Raw genomic sequence first — 24,525 nt, 5'->3', positions numbered from 1 at the left:
CGGTGCCTTGTCTATGTAGTAAGTAGCGGTCATCCTATTTCATTGTCGTTCTTACTTCCTGTAATTTTCACTGTTAGAAGTTTGTGTATAGCAGATGCTAGTGGGTGGCTGGGATACAGATTTTGTGTATTTGAGAGCTCTAAAAACAGGTAATAAATACGGCATTTGATTGTAAGGATGCTGTTAAATTTTTCTTTATGTACTGGATGAAGGCAGCTTAGTTTTGTAGAACTGAGCAACCCATATGGTTGTAGATTCTAGGATCTGTATTGTCCTTGGTACCATACTTTCAGTCTATTTTTATGTCAGGACAAGGTACACAGCACTAAAAAACACTATATTTGGATACATGTGTGGGTCCCTTTAGGGTAAGCGTGTAGTTCCATGTAGATAAAGAAATCTCTTGTTGAATAGCATCAAACTGTCTTAAAAGTCTCTTCGGGTTTGCTGCCGGATCCTAAAATCAACTCGATTCAAAATGTCGACGATCCAACTGTTGCCATCTTCAGGAGAATGCTGCTTCTGCTGATGCGTCCTGGTGGAAACTGACACAAGGCTGCAAATCAACGTCCTATATAGGCCTCTGTACCACACACTGCACATGCACCGCTCATCACGGTTGTTGCCCGCCAAGACTGGGCAGGTGGTGCTGCCCTTAGTAGAACACCAGTGGCAATGATATATTGCACTCAGGAAAGATTTTCGAACACTCGGACTGGCAGCACTGAAGAACATTACGTTTTGGTGCGGAATGGTACAAGATTCCCCATCCTGCTAAATTTCAATTGCCTCTTTATAGACATTGTTCCAAAAACCGGAAGTGTTGGCGACTATCACAGTTTCGTCAAATTTCATACCGCGTCCCTCATTTAAGCAGTGTTCTGCTACTGCCAATTTTTCTGGCTATTGTAGCCTCGTATGACAGCAATGTTCCACACACGTCATGAACTGTGTGAATCGAACAGTTGATGTAAGGCTTCCCACACTGACACAGTATTTTGCATACACTGGGTTTCCTAAGACCCAAATCATCTTTCACAGAGCCGAGTAGTGCTGTAATCTTGGAAGGTGGGTGGAACACACTCTTAATGTTAAAATTCTTCCAGTTTTAAATGATATGTCCCCACATAAGGAATAAAAGCCACCGATCTATGTTCCTCTTCGTGCACCTTCGGTGACACCACTGCATTGGTGTGGTGGATGACAACTCTCAGAATGCAGATACTGAACTGTGTGCATCAGCTTTTGGTTAACACTATGTCCCAAAGTACCACCTGGTTTTTTGTAAACCATAACGTCCAAAATTGGAAGCATCCCATCACCTTCAACTTCCATGGTAAATTTAATGCACAGATGAAGACACTTGAAGTGATCCAAAAATCTATTAAGAGCATCACGACCATGTGCCCAGATGAAAAAGGTATCATCTACATATCTCCAGAAGCATGTTGGTTGTAAAGCCAAAGTCCTCACAGCCATATCCTCGAAGTCCTCCATAAACAACTGGCAACTACAGGTGATAGAAGACTACCCATAGCAACTCCGTCATTCTGTTCAAAAATGTTGTTGTTAAATAAAAAATACATGGATGTCAGCACATTAATAGAGACAATGGGTTTCCTCTTAGCAGGAGATGGAATCCTGCACTATCCCACATCAAAACAGAACGTTCTTTGGCGCAGCCAGTCCAAGTGTTCGAAAATCGTCCATGAGTGTGCTATATCGTTGCCGCCTGTATTCTACTAAGGGCGGCGCCACCTGTCTAGTCTTGGATGGCAGCAACTGTGATGGGCAGTGCATGCGCCGTGTGTGGTATGGAGGCCTATATAGGACACTGATTTGCAGACTGGCATCAGTTCTCAGTGGATCTCATCAGCAGAAGCAGCTTTCTCCTGAAGATGGCAAACAGTTGCATCACTGAAATATCGAACTGAGTTGATTTTAGGATACGGCAGCAAACCCGAAAACATATTCAAGACTTATTACGCTGAGAAAGCCTACGAAGTCAGCATCACACTGTACTGATGCTGTTCCTCCCGTTTTCAGGCTATTATTGAAGAAGCGGATGTTAGAATTCTGAAGTAGCATAGAGTTACAGTGGTGCTTTGGAATATGATTTATGTTAACTAAAAAAGTAATTAAAAGTTGTTGGCTACATATTTTTAAGGGTGGAATACCTGCTTGCACCATGAAGCTTCAACCGCGTTTATACAGAAAGCTCGCACCACAAGCAATACTTCACTTTTATTTATGGAGTTCAACAGGCCCAAAGTGGATTGCACTGCTGGCCCGTAGGTGATGCGTCCATAGTACAATCAAGTCACACGTAATCAGCGTTTGGTAAAACTTCATTACGACTACATTGTCTGTTCCCTAGAGGGTATCTCCAAGAAAAGAAATGAAATTTAATTCTTGATTGTAGGTTACCTTAAGATGATTTACACGTGGCAACCAGGTCATTTGCAATCAAGTAATAATCCTACAAAACGAAAATGATCTACTGTTTATAATGGTTGGATACCTAAATATGATTCAGAATGTGGATAAGCAGACCTAATTTTTCAAAAGTTTCTATGTTTTAGATGAGAAACAATAACAGAGGTTTTAGGCCTAGGTCTGGTTTTTTTTTATTGGCTGTCTGGAGATGATCTTAATCTGAATATCATGCTGCAGAACTGAACCAGAATCCCCACTTATGTCTACATCTACATCTACATCTACATTTATACTCCGCAAACCACCCAACGGTGTGTGGCAGAGGGCCCTTTACATGCCACTGTCATTACCTTTCCTGTTCCTGTTGCGTATGGTTCGCGGGAAGAACGACTGCCAGAAAGCCTCTGTGCGCACTCGAATCTCTCTAATTTTACATTCGTGATCTCCTCAGGAGGTATAAGTAGGGGGAAGCAATATATTCAATACCTCATCCAGAAACACACCCTCTTGAAACCTGAATAGCAAGCTACACCATGATGCAGAGCGCCTGTCTTGCAGAGTCTGCCACTTGAGTTTGCTAAACATCTCCATAACGCTATCACGCTTACCAAATAACCCTGTGATGAAACGCGCTGCTCATCTTTGGACCTTCTCTATCTCCTCTGTCAACCTGACCTGGTACGGATCCCACACTGATGAGCAATACTCAAGTATAGGTCGAACGAGTGTTTTGTAAGCCACCACCTTTGTTTGTTGATAGACTACATTTTCTAAGGAATCTCCCAATGAATCTCAACCTGGCACCCGCCTTCCCAACAATTAATTTTGACCATTCCACTTCAAATCATTCCATATGCATACTCCCAGATATTTTACAGAAGTAACTGCTACCAGTGTTTGTTTCGCTATCATATAATCATACAATAAAGGATCCTTCTTTCTATGTATTCGCAATACATTACATTTGTCTATGATAAAGGACAGTTGCCACTCCCTGCACCAAGTGCCTATCCACTGCAGATCTTCCTGCATTTCGCTGCAATTTTCTAATACTGCAACTTCACTGTATACTACAGCATCATCCGCAAAAAGCCGCATGGAACTTCCGACACTATCTACTAGGTCATTTATATATATTGTGAAAAGCAATGGTCCCGTAACACTCCCCTGTGGCACGCCAGAGGTTACTTTAACGCCTGTAGACGTCTCCCCATTGATAACAACATGCTGTGTTCTGTTTGGTAAAAACTCTTCAATCCAGCCACACAGTTGGTCTGATATTCCTTAGGCTCTTACTTTGTTTATCAGGCGACAGTGCGGAACTGTATCGAATGCCTTCCGGAAGTCAAGGAAAATTGCATTTACCTGGGAGCCTGTATCTAATATTTTCTGGGTCTCATGAACAAATAAAGCGAGTTGGGTCTCACACAATCGCTGTTTCCGGAATCCATGTTGATTTCTACAGAGTAGATTCTGGGTTTCCAGAAATGACATGATACGCGAGCAAAAAACATGTTCTAAAATTCTACAACAGATCGATGTCATAGATATAGGCCTATAGTTTTGCGCATCTGCTCGACGACCCTTCTTGAAAACTGGGACTACCTGTACTCTTGTCCAATCATTTGGAACCTTCCATTCCTCTAGAGATTTGCGATACATGGCTGTTAGAAGGGTGGGCAAGTTCTTTCACGTACTGTGTGTAGAATCAAATTGGTATCCCGTCAGGTCCAGTGGACTTTCCCCTGTTGAGTGGCTTCAGTTGCTTTTCTATTCCTTGGACACCTATTTCGATGTCAGTCATTTTTTCGTTCGTGCAGTGATTTAGAGAAGGAACTGCAGTGCGGTCTTTCTCTGTGAAACAGCTTTGGAAAAAGGTGTTTAGTATTTCAGGTTTACACGTGTCATCCTCCGTTTCAATGCCATCATCATCCCAGAATGTCTGGATATGCTGTTTCGATCCTCTTACTGATTTACCGTAAGACCAGAACTTCCTAGGATTTTCTGTCAAGTCGGTACATAGAATTCTACTTTCGAATTCACTGAACACTTCACGCATAGCCCTCCTTACACTAACTTTGACATCGTTTAGCTTCTGTTTGTCTGAGGGGCTTTGACTGCGTTTAAACTTGCAGTGAAGCTCTCTTTGCTTTTGCAGTAGTTTCCTAACTTTGTTGTTGAACCACAGTGGGTTTTTCCCGTCCTTCACAGTTTCACTCAGCACGTGCCTGTCTAAAACACATTTTGCGATTGCCTTGAACTTTTTCCATAAACACTCAATATTGTCGGTGTCGGAACAGAAATTATCGTTTTGATCTGTTAGGTGGTATGAAATCTGCCTCCTATTACTCTTGCTAAACAGATAAACCTTCCTTCCTCTTTTTATAATCCTATTTACTTCCATGTTCAGGGATGCTGCAATGGCCTTGTGATCACTGATTCCCTGTTCTGCACTTACAGAGCCAAAAAGTTCGGGTCTGTTTGTTATCAGTAGGTCCGAGATGTTATCTCCATGAGTCGGTTCTCTGTTTAATTGCTAGAGGTAATTTTCGGATAGTACACTCAGTATACTGTCACTCAATGCTCTGTCCCTACCACCCGTCCTAAACATCTTAGTGTCCCAGTCTATATCTGGTAAATTGAAATCTCCACCTAAGACTATAACATGCTGAGGAAATTTATGTGAAATGTATTCCAGATTTTCTCTCAGTTGTTCTGCCACTAATGCTGCCGAGTCGGGAGGTCGGTAAAAGGAGCCAATTATTAACCTAGCTCGGTTGTTGAGTATAACCTCCACCCATAATAATTCACAGGAACTATCCACTTCTATTTCACTACAGGATAAACTACTACTAACAGCGACAAACACGCCACCACCGGTTGCATGCAATCTATCCTTTCTAAACACCATCTGTGCCTTTGTAAAAATTTCGGCACAATTCATCTCTGGCTTCAGCCAGCTTTCCATAACTATAATGATTTCAGCTTCGGTGATTTCTATCAGTGCTCGAAGTTCCGGTACTTTACCAACGCAGCTTCGACAGTCTACAATTACAATACCAACAGCTGCTTGGTCCCCGCATGTCCTGACTTTGGCCCACACCCTTTGAGGCTGCTGCCCTTTCTGTACTTGCCCGGGGCCATCTAACCTAAAAAACCGCCCAGTCCACGCCACACAACCCCTGCTACCCATGTAGCCGCCTGTTAGCTGTAGTAGACTCCTGACCTATCCAGCGGAACCCGAAACCCCACCATCCTATGGCCCAAGTCGAGGAATCTGCAGCCCACACAGTTGCAGAACCGTCTCAGCCTCTGATTCAGGACCTCCACTCGGCTCTGTACCAAAGGTCTGCAGTCAGTTCTGTCGACAATGTTGCAGATGGTGAGCTCTGCTTTCATCCTGCTAGCAAGACTGGCAGTCTTCACCAAATCAGAAAGCCGCCAGAAGCCAGAGAGGGTTTCCTCCGATCTATAGCGACACACATCATTGGTGCCGACATGAGTGACCACCTGCAGATGGGTGCACCCTGTACCCTTCATGGCATCCGGAAGGACCCTTTCCACATCTCGAATGACTCCCCCCGTTATGCACACGGAGTGCACGTTGGTTTTCTTCCCCTCCTTTGCAGCCATATCCCTAAGGGGCCCCATTACGTGGCTGACGTTGGAGCTCCCAACCACCAGTAAGCCCACCCTCTGCGACCACCCGGATGCATCTGGAAGTCACACTTATGCATCATAACCAAGATGTGGTGACTGCGTGTTCATGTGAACAGCTTTTCATATATGTGTTTTCAGTATTTGGAGATGGAGGCACCAGGAAGACGACCAATTTGGCGGCCTAGAAAGAGATGGACAGACCAGGTTAAGGAAGATCTCAAGAAGAGAGGAGTAACATGGGATGTAGTGGAGAGGGAAAAGCTATACCAGGACAGAAACTAATAGAGGCCTATCGTTCACCAAGTTCCTACCCGGCTCACTGGAAGGAAATCCTGATGATGATGATGTTTTAGAGAGAGAGAGAGAGAGAGAGAGCGAGGGTGGGAGCGAGGGAGGGAGCGAGGGAGGGGGAGGGAGAGAAAGAGAGAACTTTGTACAGGAGATTGTTTATTCTTATTCAATTTGTCCCTGTCTGCTTTGGTTAGCATATTTCTTCAGGAATTTATATAGCCTTTACACAGTGGGAAATTTATAAGGCCTGGGCTTGTTATATGTGGACACATACAGCTCTGATGATTGTCTGGGAACAGCTAGAAACTGTGTTAGTCATGGGTGACAGCTTCTGTTGCAGTGACATCAGATATCAGGAGAAAGATCTGCAATATCATTGATGCACTTGAAAACCACAGTAAACTTTGTTGTCACTGCGTCTTCCAAACCACTACATCTGACCAGTTTGTTCTCAATTCAAGGGAGAGTATCGGACAGTTTTTTTTTTTTTTTTTCTTTTTTTTTTTTGCATGGAAACAACTAGGGTCATACGTAACCATGTCAGAACTGAAGAACACTAAGAAAAAAAAAGGAGTTAAGAAAAAAAACTAAAAGTTAAGCCTAATCAATGGATGGAAAGACAATTACAAACAGGGACTTAGAAAAAGGTCCAAAAATATGCCATAGAGAGATGGAGGTCTTAAAGTAAAGATTTAATGTCCTTCACCATATTTCTACAATGGATAAAAGGTAAAACATGATCGATAGCCTGTGCATTGTTCGTTAAAACGGCCAATAACTCAGACGGCAAACATAAATGAGAACTTAAGTAGTAAAAAAAAGGGCATTCCATCAGGAAATGGTGAACCATCAGAGGTTGAGGGCAATGTGCACAAAATGGTGGGGGAGTGCTACTTAACAAATGGCGATGGTAAAAAGACAGTACCCAATACACAACCTAGCTAAAATGATCACCGCGCAAGCGAGAGGGCCGAGAGGAGGTCTTCCAAGCCAATGGGAGAGGCTTAATACTAGGAGCTCGTTCCCCATTAAGGGAGGGCCAGTGGTGATGCCAAAGTGACACCACCTGCCCCACAGACAGCAAGAAACAGATCATCAGAGGGAATGGAAGAACTAGCAGGCCAAGGTATGAGGATTGCAGCCTTGGCAGCAGCGACAGTGGTTTCGTTACCCGTTAGACCGACGTGACCAGAAACTCACATAAACATCACAGTGGCTGCATCGAGAGTGAGAAAGTGACAGCTCTACTGGACCTGATGCAGGAAGGGATGGACAGCGTACAGCACACTGAGCTTCTGAAGCGCACTGAGAAAGTCGGAGCAGATGACATAACTGAAAAGCCTGTGTCACCGGAAGTGCTGCATGGCCTGATACAGGGCAAAGAGCTCTGCTGTTAACACTGATCAGTGATCTGGAAGCCTATACCGAAAAATGTCAGTGTCGATGACAAAGGCACACCCGACACCACGGTCAGTCTGGGAGCCATCAGTGTCCACAAAAGTACTATTACGAAGTTCTGGGCGAAAGTCATGAAACTTACAGCGATAGAGTGAGGCTGGAGTAGTGTCTTTAGGAAGTGAATGAAGGCCAAGGTGAATGCTGGCCGCCACACGCAACCAAGGTGGTGAAGATTTCACACCCATTCAGAAAATGGCAGGCAGCACGAAGTTAAGCTGCCAGAGCAAAAGCCGAAAGTGAGCTCTAGGAGGTAACAGAGAAGAGGGATGCACCGTGGTCAGGCAAGGCAGATGAATGGCATGCGTATCTACCAAGCAGAAAGTCATGCCGGTATGACAGTGGTAGTTCAGCAGCTTCGGTATACAGACACTCAATTGGGCTAGCGTAAAACGTGCCAGTGGCCAAACGGATGCACGAACGAACCAGCCATAGTCTAGTTTCGAACATACAAGGGACTGACAAAATCGAAGGAGGGGAGTCTGATCCACTCCCCAGGAAGTACTGCTGATTGTTTGTTTAGTTTTGTTTTAGGGGGCAAAAACAACTAGGGTCATACATGCCCACGTCAGAACTGTAGAACACGGAGACAAAGAGAGGAGTTAAAACTACATGTTTATCCCAATTGATGGAAGTTAAGATAGCTACAAACAGGGATATGGGAAAAGGTCTATAAACGAAGCCATAGAGAAATGGAGGTCCTGAACTAAAGATTAAGTGTTCTTCACTATATTGCAACGATGGACAAAATGGAAAATGTGGTTGACAGTCCATGCATCATTCACTAACACGGCCGATAACTCAGATGCCAACAAATGGTGATGACTAAATAGGTAGTGCCCATAAGGCAACCTAGCTAAAATGATCTCCTCACAGTGAGAGGGCTGAGAGGAGGTCGTCCAAGCTGCTGGGAGAGGCTTAATAGCTCGGAGCTTGATCCCATGAAGGGAGGACCAGTGGTGATTCCAAAGTGACACCACCTGCTGATAGGCAGCAACACAGAGATCACTGGAGGGAATGTAATATCTAGCAGGTTGAGGTACAAGGACGGCAGCCTTGGCAACAGCGTCAGTGGCCTCGTTTCCTATCAAAAACCCACATAAACATCACAGATGCTCCATTGAGAGTGAGCAAGCTCTCCTGGACCACTGCACTGAGGGGTGGTAGTTGTACAGCACACAGAGGCTTTGAAGGGCACTGAGAGAGTCTGAGCAAGTGACACAATCGAAAAGCCTGTGTCATCGTATGTATACTGCACTGCCTGATACAGGGCAAACAGCTCTGTTGTAACTACTGAGCAGTATTCCGGAAGCTGATACTGAAAAATGTCAGTGCCAATGACAAAGGCATATACGACACCGTGATCAGTCCGAGAGCCATCAGTGTACACAAAGGTCGTGAAGTTCCATGCGAACGTCATGAAACTGAAGGCGATAGAGGAAGGCTGGAATAGTGTCCTTAGGAAGTGAATGAAGGCCCAGGTGAACATGGACTGCCGCACGAAGCCAAGGTGGTGAAGGGTCCACATCCATCGGGAAAGTTGGCAGGTAGCACGAAGATAAGGCGTCGCAGCAAGAGCTGAAAGCGAAATCCAAGAGGTAACACAAAAGATGGATGCGCCTCATACTGACGATCAAAGGAGTCATCAAAGAAGGAGGCATAGGAGGGGTGGCCATGCATGGCAGACAAACGGCATACATATCTGCTGAGGAGAAACTCACGGCAGTAAGACAGGGGTAGTTTGCCAGCTTCTGCATACAGACTCTCAACCAGGATAGTGTAAAAGGTGCCAGTGGCCAAATGGGTGTCATGATGGTGGATAGTATTGAGAAGGTATAAGAGGGATGGACGTGCAGATGCATGAACGAAATACCCATAGTCTAGTGGGGTGGTTCAATCTGCTCTCCAGGAAGTACCACTGAGGATGCTTATGACATTGAGGGACTGCGTACAGAGTTTCTTATTGAGCATGAGCCGCAGGAATTTCATAGTTTCAACAAACAAAACAGTGACAGGCCCAAGATGTAAAGATGGTGGAAGAAACCAATTTCACAGCCAGAAATTCATACAAATGGTTTTTCAGTGGAAAAACGAAAGCCATTGTCAATGCTCCATGAGTAAAGATGATCGAGACATCGCTGAAGATGTCGCTCAATGAGACAAGTCTGTGAAGCGCTGCAGTACATGGCAAAACCATCAATGAAATCAGAGCCAGTCAGGCCATTATATTGTTCATGATGATAGCAAGGAGGACGATGATGCTCAGGATGGAGCCCTGAGGCATACCATATCCCTGGATAAAGAATGCACACAAACCTTGAAAAGTTGGTCTTTTAAAAATTCCTGAAGGAAACGGGCAGGTGGCCATGGAAGCCCCATGTGTGGAGAGTACAGAGGATACCTGTCCTCCAGCAGGTGTCGTAGACTTTCACCAAATTGTAAAACACGGCCACAGCCTGGGATTTCCACAGAAAACCATTCATGACATGGGTGGACAAAGTGACGAGATGGTCAACTGCAGAACGGCCCTCTCGAAATCTACGCAGTGCACTGGTTAGTAAATTGTGAGACTCGAGCCACAATACCAGCCGGGCATGACTCATACGTTCCATCACCATGCAAATATAGCTGGTGAGTGAAATAGGGCAATAGCTAGAAAGAAGGTGTTTCTCCTTACCAGGTTTAAGTATGGGTATGACAGTGGTTTCACACCACCACCTGTGAAACATGCCCTCTGCCCAGATATGGTTGAAGGTCTAAAGGAGAAAATGCCTGCCTGCAAGAGAAAGGTGCTGCAACATCTGAAAGTGAACATTGTCTGGCCCTGGGGCGGAGGATCACAATGAAATGAGATCATGATCTAGCTCCCTCATACTAAAGGCGTCATTGCAGCACTCCCTATTCTAAGGAGAGAAGGGAGTCGCCCAAGCCTCCTCCACTCATTTCCGATGGAGGAAGAAAGGATGATAGTGGGAGGAGTTTCAAATCTCTGCAAAATGGCAGCTCAAGGTGTTGGAGATAGCAAAGGGTTCACTGTGACATTATCTGTCACTGTCAGGACAGAAATTGGGGAATTGACCTTGGTCCCAGAGAGTTGTCCGAGGTTGGTCCACATGATGGAAGAGGGAGGCGAGCTGTTAAAAGAACTAGTAAATGAAATCCAGCTACCTTTTTTGCTATCCTGAAGAATGCGACAACACTGTGCATGCAGCTGTTTATAATGAATGCAGTTTGCCATCGCAGGATGACAGATCAAAATGCGGAGAGAATGTCACTGCATGTGAATTGCATTGCAGCACGCCTCAGTCCACCGAAGGACTGGAACACGGCGTGATAAAGAGGAAGTGCAAGGAATGGAACATTCTGCAGTGTTAAGAGTAACATTTGTAAGATATTCTACCTGCAGAAATGTTGTTCATCAAAGGTTGCCAAGGAGAAGTAAAGCCTCCAATCGGCCTTAGAAAGCTGCCATTTGGGTGTGGACATAGGTGGAGTAGAAGTCAGCAAATGGATAGCACACGGGAAATGGTCACTTGAGTATGTGTCAGAGAGAACGGACCACTCAAGATGATGGACAAACTGGGCATTGCAGGTCCAAATGCGAATAGATGTGAGTAGAGTCTGAAAGGAATGTGGGTGCTCTCATTTAAGGCAGAGGATGTTAAGTTGATTGAGAAGGTCAGCCAAGAGGGCAGGTTCTGGGAGAACCACAAGGGGATGGGGCACATTAAAGCCACTGAGCAGCAGAAAGGGGTGAGGTTGCTGCCCAGCAAGCTTGACAAAGTCTGCCCTGGTGACACTGAATGACGGGGGGATGTAACTGGTACAAAAGGAAAAGGTCAGGTGAGGAAGGAAAACGCGGACTGCAACACAAGCCAGATAGTCAGGGAGATGGGTTGAGTATGAACATCCTGGATGAACAGCATGACTCCCCTATGAGATGGAATGCCCTCCTTGGCGGGGAAGGTCAAAGCAGACCATGAAGAAATGCAAGAGCTCAATGTGTTCATGAGGACAGAATTTTGTTTCCTGGAGTCAGAGAACACGTGGACACTGCAATTCTAAGAGAACCATAAGTCCTCTTTGTTGGATCTAAGGTTGTGAACATTCCATTGGAGGAGACCCATGACAGGGAAAGGGGAGCAGGGAAAAAATGAAGGGGTGTCATCTCGGTGGCTGCCAAGTGCCAGCCTTAGAAAACTCACTGCTATAGGATGCAGAAGCTGGAGGATCCCGCTCCATGAGATCTACAGATGCATCAGCATTCTCCTTCTGTTGGTCTATCGAGGCCATGGTAGAAAAATTGTTGGCGGTGCACACCGGTGACATGGAGGTCGGCCGGACGAGTGTATCGTGTGGCGACACCATTGAAGAGGATCTCCGGGCCGATGAAAGAGAACACCATATGCCTTTGTTTGACTTCTTGAAACCTCTGCGGTTGGCAGAGGAAGACTCAGATGTGTGTTGGCTGGAGGGACATAGTAAGTTTTCATGGGAGTATTCCATCTGTCCTTCCCACTCTGCCGGTTGTGTACCAGGTAACTTTGACCCCTGAGGTGAAAGTTTGGTGGCTTGTTGCAGAACTGGAGGAGGAGACGGGGATGCTACCATGACACTGGGTGATTTAACAACTGCAGCGCTGAATTTGAGGTCATATGTCTGTGTGGCCATGTCTTTCATGGAGCAAGATGTAGCAAGAATAGTACTGTACATGCTAGTTGGTAGAACACAGGGTTTGCAACTAACCAATAATTTGCAAGTAACCAGGTGAGGCACTTTTTCGTTAACCAGACAGCCCACTCATCAAGATACACAGGACAATCTCTAAAGGAGGCATTGCAATTGATATAGCAGGGAGAAGGAGGTGGGCAATTGCCCTTGTGAGTATCCCTACACATTTGGCTGGGTGTCGACGGGACATTCAAGTGTGGTTGAAATGGTGACACTGGTGACAGTGCATCGGGTTCGGAATGTACGGTTGGACTGTGATAACTTCATAACCTGCTTTGATCTTTGACAGGAGCATGACTCTATCAAAAGTGAGAAAAAGAGTGCATGTGGGCACTAAGGATGCATCTACCAATCACTTGATGGATTACAATGACACACTGATCAGAGAGGTACATTTGGATTTCTGCCTCAGTCAGACCATCAAGCAGCCTAGTGTAAATAACACCACAGGAAGAATTCAGCGTTCAATGGACCTCGACACAAACAGGATAGCCACGGAGGAGCGAAGCAGCAAGCCGCTGTTGTGCTTGAGAATCTGAAGTAGTCTCCAGAAGCAAAGTGCCATTTCATAAATGAGAGCAGGATTTCACAGGGCTAGCAAGTGCATCAAAACCATTCTGAATAATAAACAGATTTACTGTAGTAAAGGACTGACCATCTTCAGTACTTGAAATCACAAGGAACCATGGTGCAGCTGGGAGGGTCTTTGAATCATTAGCCTCATTCTGTTTATGTTTGGTAGACAATGACTGTGAAAAAGAGATTGGCTTATTGCAAAAAATCCCCCATGATTGTCAGTGTCTCTGATGGCACACTCCTTCCAACTGTGACCCCCCCCCCCCCCCCCCCCCCGTCCCACCCACCTTCGTTGATTGTTCACACCTCAGGTCACACCTCCTGAACAGCCCAGAGGGCTCAATCAACAGTTCTGGAAGATAGCAGCTCAGGTAGTCACCGCTCCCTGGGCCTGGCCCTTACCAGGGGGTACATGCAAACCTTACGTGTCAACTTGGGGTAGGGAATTATGTGTTACCTAGTTACGCATCAGACATGTGGCTGGCCTTCAGGAATACACAGGAAGGAAGAAGAAAAAGAAGAACCTCAAACGCTGAAGTGGAAGAAGGGTAGGAGAGAGGGAACAAAAATAGAAACAAAAACACGAAAAACAGTGGAGAGACTGTTCTGACATCGGCAACTGAATAAACAGAACACATTTGCAATGACGTCCCAGACATGCTCCACAACAGAGGGAAACACCAATAGCAAGAGGATAGACATGCAGCACAGAAGGGAAAGACGCTGCAGAGGCTGCGGCCTCCTGGTAGCAAAGCACAAACTCGCCAAAGAGCGGTGAGCCCCCTACAGGCTCGGACATGGATGCATTCACATGTCTCTGAGTGGAGAGCAAAAATGGGAACCGGCCACCAGCTGTCTCCTTATTCCTTAGTGACGGGTATGAGTTGCTGCCCAATGTTCATAAAATATATGAATGAGTAAAGGGAGCTTCATCTGTTGCGCAAAGTCTGGACAAGTGCAGAAGGTGGGCAAGTTGTTCATTGGCAGCTCCAACACTGGACAGGTAATGGAGCCTCTCAGTGGATAGGAGGCAGGTTGGAAAAGAAGACCAGTACACACTCAGTACATCTGCCAGGAGGTCTCACCCAAATTGTGGAGGAGGTTCTGCTGGTGGCTACTGAACATACTGTCTGCAATCAACAGCAAATTGCAACCCATGTCAACACAAATGATGCACGTTGCTTGCCGCTTGGGTTCTGAGGCCAACATAGGTACCTTTAATCAGTTAGTTGGATTGATGAAGGCTGCTAATATTGCATGTGGGTACAAGCAATGTTCAATATTTGCAGCACCTTATCCACCATCAACCATCATCGTCATCTTGCTTGGAGGCAAGAGTAAGGTCTAAACCAGAGGCTCAGATGGTTCTGCAATGGATCTTGGTTGCAAATTACTCAACCTCCACTATCAGGTGGAGAAATGTAGTCACCTCCTCCCCCTCAATAGGCCAGGTGTGCACTAAACACAGGAAGTAGTTTCTCAGGTAACAGAGTACATGTGGCACAAACATTGGGGGCTCTTAGATTTGAGGAACCCATCCCTGAGGTCACTGCCTGCGGAAACTGTACATCAGCCACGTTTCTCTTATAGAACTTTTATCCTTGGAGATTTGAAAGAGAAAATGTCAACATGGTACTAGTAAACTGCAGGAGTTGTAAGATCCAGAATTACTAGTATTAGGAAAAGAAAGTTGGCTGAAACTGGAAGTGAATAGCAGTGGAATCAAAAATTCAAACTGGAATGTATATCACAAGGATAGGTTACACAACAATGGTGACATGTATATATCGCTGAAAAGAATTTAATATCTTGCGAGGTTATTATGGATTCCAAATGTGGGTGAAATTAATTAGGGCCTACCAAAAGTAAGGGTCTGTGTCAAATTCCACAAGGGACTATGATAGACAATAATGACTAACTTTCAATAGAATGAATGAAATCCAGAAAACATGATGCTATTAAATGCAATGAAATTATATAAAACTGCAGAAACATTAAATGAAAGACCCATATCTGCACTAGACTTTCCATATCTTACATATGACAACATGTTGAGGGTTATAAATCATATTTAATAACAGTTAACACAGTACAGTGTTCAATATTTCTAAACAACAACAACAACAACAACAACAACAGATTGGGTCACAATGAATAGAATACATATTATTTTATTATTATTATTTATTATTATTATTATTATTTATTATTATTATTATTATCATCACATTACTTTGATGATACATTGCAATATAAACTGGAAAAATACATCAGAATTATTGTACTTACTGGGTCTGTAAACATTGCTCTCAGATGAGAAGCAAAGGCCAAGAATGCAAAAGTCTGAAATATAATCATATTGACTGTGCTGTACAGAGGGTATGGACTTGGAACCATAATAACCATCACAACAACAAACTCTGCATAAAGTATCAGTAGCCATGTCAGAATAGCACAAATGATACCACAAATATCCTGAAAAACAAGTAAGAAAAATGGTCATGTATTACACAGTAATCATCACTCAGCAAAAGTGGGTAAAACATATGAGATAATGCTCTTTTAGCAGGGCAAAAACCATGCAGAAGAAAAATTTATTCTATGCCAGAATGTTACAAGTGTTCATAACAAAATTTTTGGACACATACGTGCAGCCTAGAGAGATGGGGAAGAGGTCACATTCACTTGAAAATGAAACAACTGATGAGAGATTCTACATGTGCATATCAGAACTGGTACATTCACAGTTTTTTTTATGAACACAGAGGTTATACAGCATTTTTGGCTACATAAAATTCTCTCTTTGTCTGTTTCACCTTTTCTACAAGATATTCTTCTCCTCAGTTACAAATGTAATTCTCTCCCCCCCTTAAGTTCTCTACTCTGCACACAATCTCTCTCTCTCTCTCTCTCTCTCTCTCTCTCTCTCTCTCTCTCACACACACACACACACACACACACACACACACACACACAGTTGGGGGTTGCATACTTTAGAAATCACGGCACTGCCATTACGTTGGTTTTATTTCAGTTTCCTTTCTTTCAGGTGCAGTTCCACGAGTATGACTCCGATAATTGTGGCACTATGGTTGCTTCCTACTTCCCGACTCAACTTCTCTTACTGAAGTATGCAGGAGTGTAATGCTAGTTGTGATTTAATAAAGTTGATTGCACTATCTTGTGTTGTAAAGTAGCACTGACAAAATCACCTACTCTTGGGATCAGATGGTCTCAAATAAAGCTGTGTTTTGTGAGACTGCAGAGGGTGTAAGAAAAAAAAATTAGGTGTTGGTGTATACCCTGCAACTGTGCTCAATTAGAAGAAGAGTGATGTCTGGAATAAGTTCAATGCAATAGTCCATGCGTCGGACAAAAGACTTACAAATTTCGACCAACACAAACAAAAGGGTTATATTCTTATTTATTTCACCTTTGCTATGAGAAAAGATATGTGCTCCATCAAAAGAAAACTAGGCACAGAGGGATGTCACTGTTGTGTCCCTGTGACTAAAAAGTGTGCTATTCTGTATTCTTTCAGTCATGGCTACTTGCGCTTATGGGCTAATAGCAAGCTGTGTAGCTTATCATTCATTTCTGGAACTTTTTTGATGGCAGCTGTAAATTTATTTTAATAATTAATCAAAATTGAGAAAATACACTACACCCTCCTATCCTGTTTTCTATTACTGTCATTGCAGACTCTGTAACATGTTGGACCTGTATGTATGTCTACATAATTATTAGATATCCTCTGACAAATACACACACACACACACACACACACACACACACACACACACACAAAGTTGGGGGTGAGATTGTTTCAGGTGAGGTGGGTAGGAGGAGACAGAAGCGGGACTCAAGATGAGGAGTTGGGAGTTAATTTGGAGTTGGAACGGCTGCTTATATCGGGTACAGGGTTATGCATTGGTGAGGTTCCTGTTGATTCTCTCAATAGGTATGGAAGGCATGGCCTTCACCTCAACAGGAAAGGGAAGGGTAAACTGGCTGGGAAAATAGCAGGAAAGTTAAAGGGGGCAGGGGTGGGAGGGGGGTGTGGGGGGGGGGGGGGGGGGGGGGAACACTGTCATGAGTGATAAAATAGCAGTGGTTATAGGGTTCAGAAAAACCTTTTTTTATTATTTTTATTATTATCAGAGGACAGAAAGAAACCAAGTTTTAAGAGAGGTTAGAGAGGTTAGGATTTAGACAAACCTTCAGTTTGAGAAAGATACCAAAAAACATAATTCTAGCTTATTACATCAGCATAAACAACTGTTGGCTAAGAATGTTCAACAATCAAGAGAAATTTCAACTCTACTCAATTTTTAACTCAGTCAATGTGAAATGTCAGCTATCTTTATTGCATCAAAGTATTTGAGGACAGAAATAAAATTAATGAATTAATTATCTGCATAGATAAATTAGAGTCCTCAAACCCAGCTGACATAATCTGCCTCTTTGAACATTATATGACCACTGGTATAGAACTTTTAAGTGTTACAGGATTTAGGTTAGCATCTCACTTTTGTAGAGCAGAAATGGAGAAAGGAGGAGTTGCCACATTCATCAGGAACTGTCATAAATTTAAGAACATAGACATTCATAAATTTTGCCTAGAACAGCATGTGGAAGCATGTGCAATAGAAGTAGAATTTCATAAAAAATCCTTCATAATATTAAGTGTATATTGGGCACCTGCAGGTAACTTTAATCTGTTCATAAACCATCTTGAAGCTGTACTGGCCCATTTAACAACCAAAAACAAAGAAATAGTGGTTGCTGGTGACTTCAATGCAGATTTCCTTAAAGACTCTCCCAATAAGAACTCATTTCAGTTAGTAACACTATCATTCAACTTAATTCCCACTGTATAGTTCCCAACTAAGGTAGCCAATTGCTCACTGATAATATCTTTATAGAAAAGCCCACTGCTTGAATACTGCTCAGCAGTGTGGGATCCATACCAGATAGGGTTGATAGAATAGATAGAGAAGATCCAATGGAGAGCAGCGCACTTCATTACAGGATCATTTAGTAATCGCGAAAGTGTTACGGAGATGACAGATAAACTCCAGTGGAAGACTCTGCAGGAGAGACGCTCAGTAGCTCAGTACGGGCTTTCGTTAAAGTTTCGAGAACATACCTTCACCGAAGAGTCAAGCAGTATATTGCTCCCTCCTACGAATATCTCGCAAAGAGACCATGAGGATAAAATCAGAGAGATTAGAGCCCACATAGAAGCATACCGACAATCCTTCTTTCCACGAACAATACGAGACTGGAATAGAAGGGAGAACCGATAGGGGTACTCAAGGTACCCTCCGCCACACACCGTCAGGTGGCTTGCGGAGTATGGATGTAGATGTAGATGAACAAAATTATATTACAAAACCAATAGTCAATGGCCTCTCAGACCGTGATATGCAGTTCCTTCTGTTAAATGTTAATACTGAACAGGATATAAAATCTGCTAAATATGAACTCAAGAGGGTAATCAATAAGTCAAAAATTGATTATTTTAGGACACTCCTCACAGACATTCACTGGAGTGATGTTTACTGTTCTCATGGCATGAATGAAAAATATAACACTTTTGCTAATAAAGTGCTTACCTTATTTGAACACTGTTTTCTCCCAAAACTAACCAAGGTTAGAGCAAAGTCTACAAAGAAGCCATGGATTGCTCAAGGAAGAGAGGTATCTTGTAAAACAAAGAGAAAACTGTATCTGTCAATCCGAAACAGTTCTGCTGTTGATGCCATAGCACATTACAAGACATACTGCAAAATATTAAAGACTGTAATATGGACATCCAAGTAAATATATTACAAGGAAAATATAGTCACATCAGATAACAAAATAAAGACAATATGGGATATAGTGAAGGAGGATATTGGTAGAACCAGACATGAAGAGAGGCAAACAGCATTAAGAGTAATGATAAATTGGTGACAGATATGTATAGTGTTGCAAAACTTTTTAACAAACATTTTATAACTGCCACTGAAAAGATGAAGTTGTCAGGTTCTGTAGATGCTGCCATGGGATACCTCAGACCAGACATTTCAAGTAACTTCCATAACATGAATTTGATCCTCACTACCCTAGCAAAAGTAATGTCCATCATAAAATCTTTAAAATCAAAAACATCTGGTGGGTATGATGAAATATCAACAAAATTAATTAAAGAATGTGCTTCTGAGTTAAATAACACATTAAGCTAGCTGTGTTTATCAGTGGAATATTTCTTGTATGGTTGAAATATGCTGAAGTTAAGCAACTGTTTAAGAAGGGAGATAAAGAAATAGTGTCAAATTTCCATCCAATTTCACTTTTGCCAGCATTCTCAAAAATTTTAGAAAAGGTAATGTACAATTGGCATTATAACCATCTTATCACAAATAACATACTGTCAAAGTTACAGTTCAGATTTCTCAAGTGTTCTGATATTGAGAAGACTATCTACACATAGAGTGAAAGTGTACTTAATTCATTAGACAAAAAATTGCAGGCAACTGGTATATTTTGTGATCTGTTAAAGGCACTTGACTGTGTAAATCACAATATCCTTTTAAGTAAATTAGAACATTATGGTGTAACAGGAAATGCTGCAAACGGTTCAAATCTTATATCTTTGGCAGGAAACAAAGGGTGTTATTAGGAAAGAGACATGTATTAAGCTATCAGGCATCATCCAACTGGGAACTAATTACATGTGAGGTCCCACAAGGTTACATCATAGGGCCCTCACTTTTTCTTGTGTATATCAATGACCTTTACCAGTAACATTACCAGACGCCAAGTTTGTTTTGTTTGCCGATGATACAAACATTGCAATAAATAGCAAATCAAGAGTAGTCTTAGAAAGATTGGCCAGTAAAATATTTGTGGACATTAATCACTGGTTTCTAGCCAATTCTTTGTCGCCAAACTTCTAAGAAACACACTACATGCAATTCAGAACTTGTAAGGGGTGTCCCACGAGTATATGCCTAACATATGATGACAAGCAGATAGAAGAAGTGGACAGTGTTAAATTCTTGGGATTACAGCTTGATAATAAATACAACTGGGAGGAGCACACCACAGAACTGATGAGGCATCTAAACAAACCTCTATTTGCAATGAGAATTCTGTCAGACATAGGGGATATAAAAATGAAAAAGCTGGCATACTATTCTTACTTTCACTCCATAATGTCATATGGGATTACTTTTTGGGGTGATTCATCAAGCCAAGCTAAAGTTTTCTGGGCACAGAAATGTGCAATAAGAGTTATATGTGGTGTGAACTCAAGAACATCCTGCAGAGGCCTGTTAGGGAACTAGGGTTACTACCGTATTTACTCAAATCTAAGCCGCACCTGAAAAATGAGACTCGAAATCAAGGAAAAAAAAATTTCCAGAATCTAAGCCGCACCTGAAATTTGAGACTTGAAATTCAAGGGAGAGAAAAGTTTTAGGCCGCATCTCCAAATCGAAACAAAGTTGGTCCATTGTAATATGAGACACAATTTAGGTTGAATGAATGACGATACAGCTACAGTAGTTTGGTTCGAGTCATAAGCTTAGCAGTTAAGCTTTACCAGGTAGCCATTGCTATGCGTCAGGCCCGTATTTACACGGGTACCCTTCCTTTTTCACGTGCTTCGTCTTGACTGAATTGATTGTTTATTTTCCTTTGATCTGATAAGTGCTGTTCTCTTTGTTATAGGTGTTTACATCACTCTAAGCTGAAAATGCATTATTGTACTGTGTCATGGATTGTTTGTCACATTCATAATGTGTGTTTACGACCTGTCGCCGCTCGTGGCATGGCTTCTTTCGTGCGCGCTACCGCCGCTTACAATAAAAAAAAGAGAGGAATTGTCTCATTAGCGAAACAATGGCAAGAGACTGCTATTTGTTGTTACTTACACTGCTGCTTTCTTTGATAATGATCAACAAGAACCAAATAATAGACTGTGTACGATAGAAGATGTTCTGAACAAGAGTTTAGCTAAAATTTTTCGCTGTTTGAAAATCTTTGCAGACGCCTCTTTTGTACACTACATTCTGCACAGAAATTAGAGTCATCTTAGATTTAAAAATCTAGTCAATTGCCGTGCTTCATTTCTGACTTTATCACTATTAGGCATAAGAATAATACGAATACAAACAAGACATGATATGTATATTCTTTCGCGTTTGCTGTTGTCTCACACTAGTTTCGTAGTTTATTAGGCAGACAGGATTTAAATGAGATAGCAGCAAACATGAAAAAATACATGGCAAAATGTTTATATTCGTATTATTCTTATGGTGAAGAGAATACTGCATGTGATTCTCAATTCATAAAAGTTCCTATTAGCAACCACCTCTGCTCACAGGTAGGAAAAAACTCAGAATGTAGAGTTGGCCATATTGACAAACATCCCAAACAGTCTTGCCAGTCGGATTTTCATAGTACATTGAAATGCTGCTACATTCGAAGATAAACAATACGGAATTTGTATTTACTTCGTTGGATAATGTATGAAAATGCAGTGATCGAAACTCGGGGCGGACAAAAAAGCCCGTCTTCCATCTTTTTTTCAATTTATTTACTGACTCAGAGGTTTTGGCGCCAGTATTTATCTTTGTGCCTGCAAAGCATGCCTGTGTAGCGCTGTATATATTCAACGGCAGAAGTTAGTTGTGGTGGCACCTACCAACATTTTTCAGAACTTCCACTTACTTTGCACTCGATTCTAAACTGCAGGCAGTTTTTTGGATTACAAAAACCGGAAAAAAGTGCGGCTTGGATTCGAGTAAATACGGTAACTACTGCTTCCCATTATATGTATTCCTTTATGAAATTTGTCATTAAAAATATATCACTTTTTCAAACCAACAGATTCATAGAATCAATACTAGAAATAAGAATAATCTTCACAAGGATTTAAACTCACTCACTCTTGTACAAGAAGATATGCATTACTCAGAAATACACATTTTCAATAGCTTGCCAGCGGCCATGAAAATCTTACCAACCAATGAAATTCAGTTTAAGAGAAGCCTAGAGGATTTATTGTTGGCCAACTCCTTCTACTCCATTGATGGATTTCTCAGTAGAACCAACTGGTGTGTGTGTGTGTGTGTGTGTGTGTGTGTGTGTGTGTGTGTGTAACTTCTGCACCATTTCAGTGCAGTAATGTGTTCTTTGTAATTAAGTATTGTAGTAGTTCTATTATATGTTTATTAGCTTATAAATAAAAAAAAACATTTTTTTTAATTTTAAATTCAGTGCATTAATGTGATCTTAGTAAATGAGTGTTGTAAAATGATCCTTTCATACAGTGTTCATAAAACAAAAATTATGATCATTCCACTTGGGACCTGTGGAAGGTACATTAGCTTATTTGTTTTAGTTGTAAATATTTGTCATGTATTATTGTTTTTCTGACACGTTCCACATCCTGGAGGGCCTCCTCACTACGGATCAATTGGAATGAAAGTAAATCTAGTCTAATCTAGCTAGTGGCTCAGAGGGAGGTAGCAGACTTGCTGGCTAGAAATGCGGGAAGAGGGGTGGCAGGTACAAATGCTAGGCACATGGTACAAGGGTATCAGAACCGGAAAGGTGCAGCACATGGCGATGATGAAGACACATTGATTAGGAGGAGCTGTCAGGATAGAGGAAGGGGAAACTGTTGGGTAGAGGGTGTGGGGAAAATGAGTTAACAGAGATGAAGGCCCAGAAGGGAATGGGAGCAAGGGATGTGTTGCAAGGATAACTCCCTTCTACATAGTTCAGGAAAGCTGATGCTGAAGGGAAGGATCCAGATGGCACAAACTATGAAGCAGCCATTGAACTTGAACATGCTGCACCACTGGGTTTAATTTAGGAGTAAAGGAGACCACTCACTAAACAGCAGAAGCGTTGACTTGTCATCAGGCCAATACAAATGAGAATGAAAACTTGCTAGGTTTGGGATGAATCCTTTGTCATGTTAAAGTGACAACACACACACACACACACACACACACACACACACAACCCACCAGCTCCGGTACCTGTCTATCACGTGCCTACCCTGCCACTCCTCCCTCGTTTTCCCAGCCAGCAAGCCTGCTGTCTCCCTCCGTGCTTCTAGCTAGCCACTCTCAAACCCTCATCCCGCCACCCACCTCTTTCCCCTCTATCTGTTCCACCCAACATAACCCCCAACCTAATCCACCTGCTGAAATGTAATCCTGGCATTATGTGTTCACCTGGCACAATGTGGGGCCACAGGTGTGTGTGTGTGTTTTGTGTGTATATTTGCACTCTAGCTTCACAAAGGATTTATACCAAACCTAGCAAGTTTTCTTTCTCATTTGTGTGTGCCTAATGACAAGTCAATGATTCTGTTATTTGGTGAGTGGTCTCCTTTGCTCCTAAATTATTTACATTCAAACAAGACTTTCACATATAAACAGAACAATATTCACTGCAAACCACTTAGTCATTGTATATACAGTCGTCATGTCCAACAGTTGCATATGTAGTGGCAATGCAGTCAGTCTTTGGTTACACTTGCAAACTAAAGGCAGAGGCATTTCTCTTGCTTTTGCCCATTAGTAAACGGATCATTTCCCTAAATCAAGCAAATATGGTTCTCAGGAATGACGTCTCACAGATTGCAAAGGCCGAGTTCTTGGTTGGTCTAACAGCCGAGAGTTGTTCTCTGCATAAGTAGAAATTTTCTCAATATTGTGTTGTTGTTGTGGCCTTCAGTCCAATGATTGATTTAATTCAGTTCTCTATGCTCATCTGTCCTGTGGAAGTCTCTTCATCTCTGCATAACAACTCCAACCTACATATATTTGAACTGTAGTCACATTCTCTCTCTCTCTCTCTCTCTCTCTCTCTCTCTCTCTCTCTCTCTCTCCCCCCCCCCCCCCCCCCAATCTTTATCTATCTATCTTTACCTCTCACTCCTCCTCTGCAATTTTTAGCACACAGACATCCCTCTATTACTAAATTAGTTATTCCCAATGCCTCAGGATGTGTCCCATTAACATATTTCTTCCTTTATCCAAGTCATGCCATACAGTTCTTTTATATCCAGTTCAAACAATTGAAAATCCAAGATGGAATGTAACAACATTCCTGTAACCCTCCTGGCCTCAACCTGTCCTCACCCATCCAGCCCCTTCCCTGCTCCCATTCCAGCATTACACAGCTGTCATTCCACCACCACACCCAGTCTTTTTTATTTATTTCTCTCTCTCTCTATTTCTCTCCTTTTCTGCTACCCCGCCCCCCCCCCACCCTCCTCCCCACCTCTCCCCTGCCCGTCACCCAACCTGCAGTACTTCACTCTCCACCGTCCCCACCATACTATCCCTCCCCCTCCCTGCCCCAGCC

At 42.7% G+C, this 24,525-nt stretch overlaps 1 protein-coding gene across 4 annotated transcripts in view; it reads right to left on the bottom strand.

The window, feature by feature from the left end:
• Positions 1–24,525, bottom strand: part of LOC126480800 (palmitoyltransferase ZDHHC3) — a 102,204-nt gene that overhangs the window by 49,448 nt on the left and 28,231 nt on the right. For all 4 annotated transcript variants that reach the window (XM_050104115.1, XM_050104117.1, XM_050104119.1 and 1 more), the window contains exon 3: positions 15,439–15,624. In XM_050104115.1, the coding sequence (XP_049960072.1) occupies positions 15,439–15,624 (186 nt within the window). The remainder of the gene's footprint in view (positions 1–15,438; positions 15,625–24,525) is intronic.

The sequence above is a fragment of the Schistocerca serialis genome, chromosome 5 (assembly GCF_023864345.2).
Source record: "Schistocerca serialis cubense isolate TAMUIC-IGC-003099 chromosome 5, iqSchSeri2.2, whole genome shotgun sequence".
NCBI lineage: Eukaryota > Metazoa > Arthropoda > Insecta > Orthoptera > Acrididae > Schistocerca > Schistocerca serialis.
This window is presented reverse-complemented; position numbering and strand designations above follow the sequence as displayed.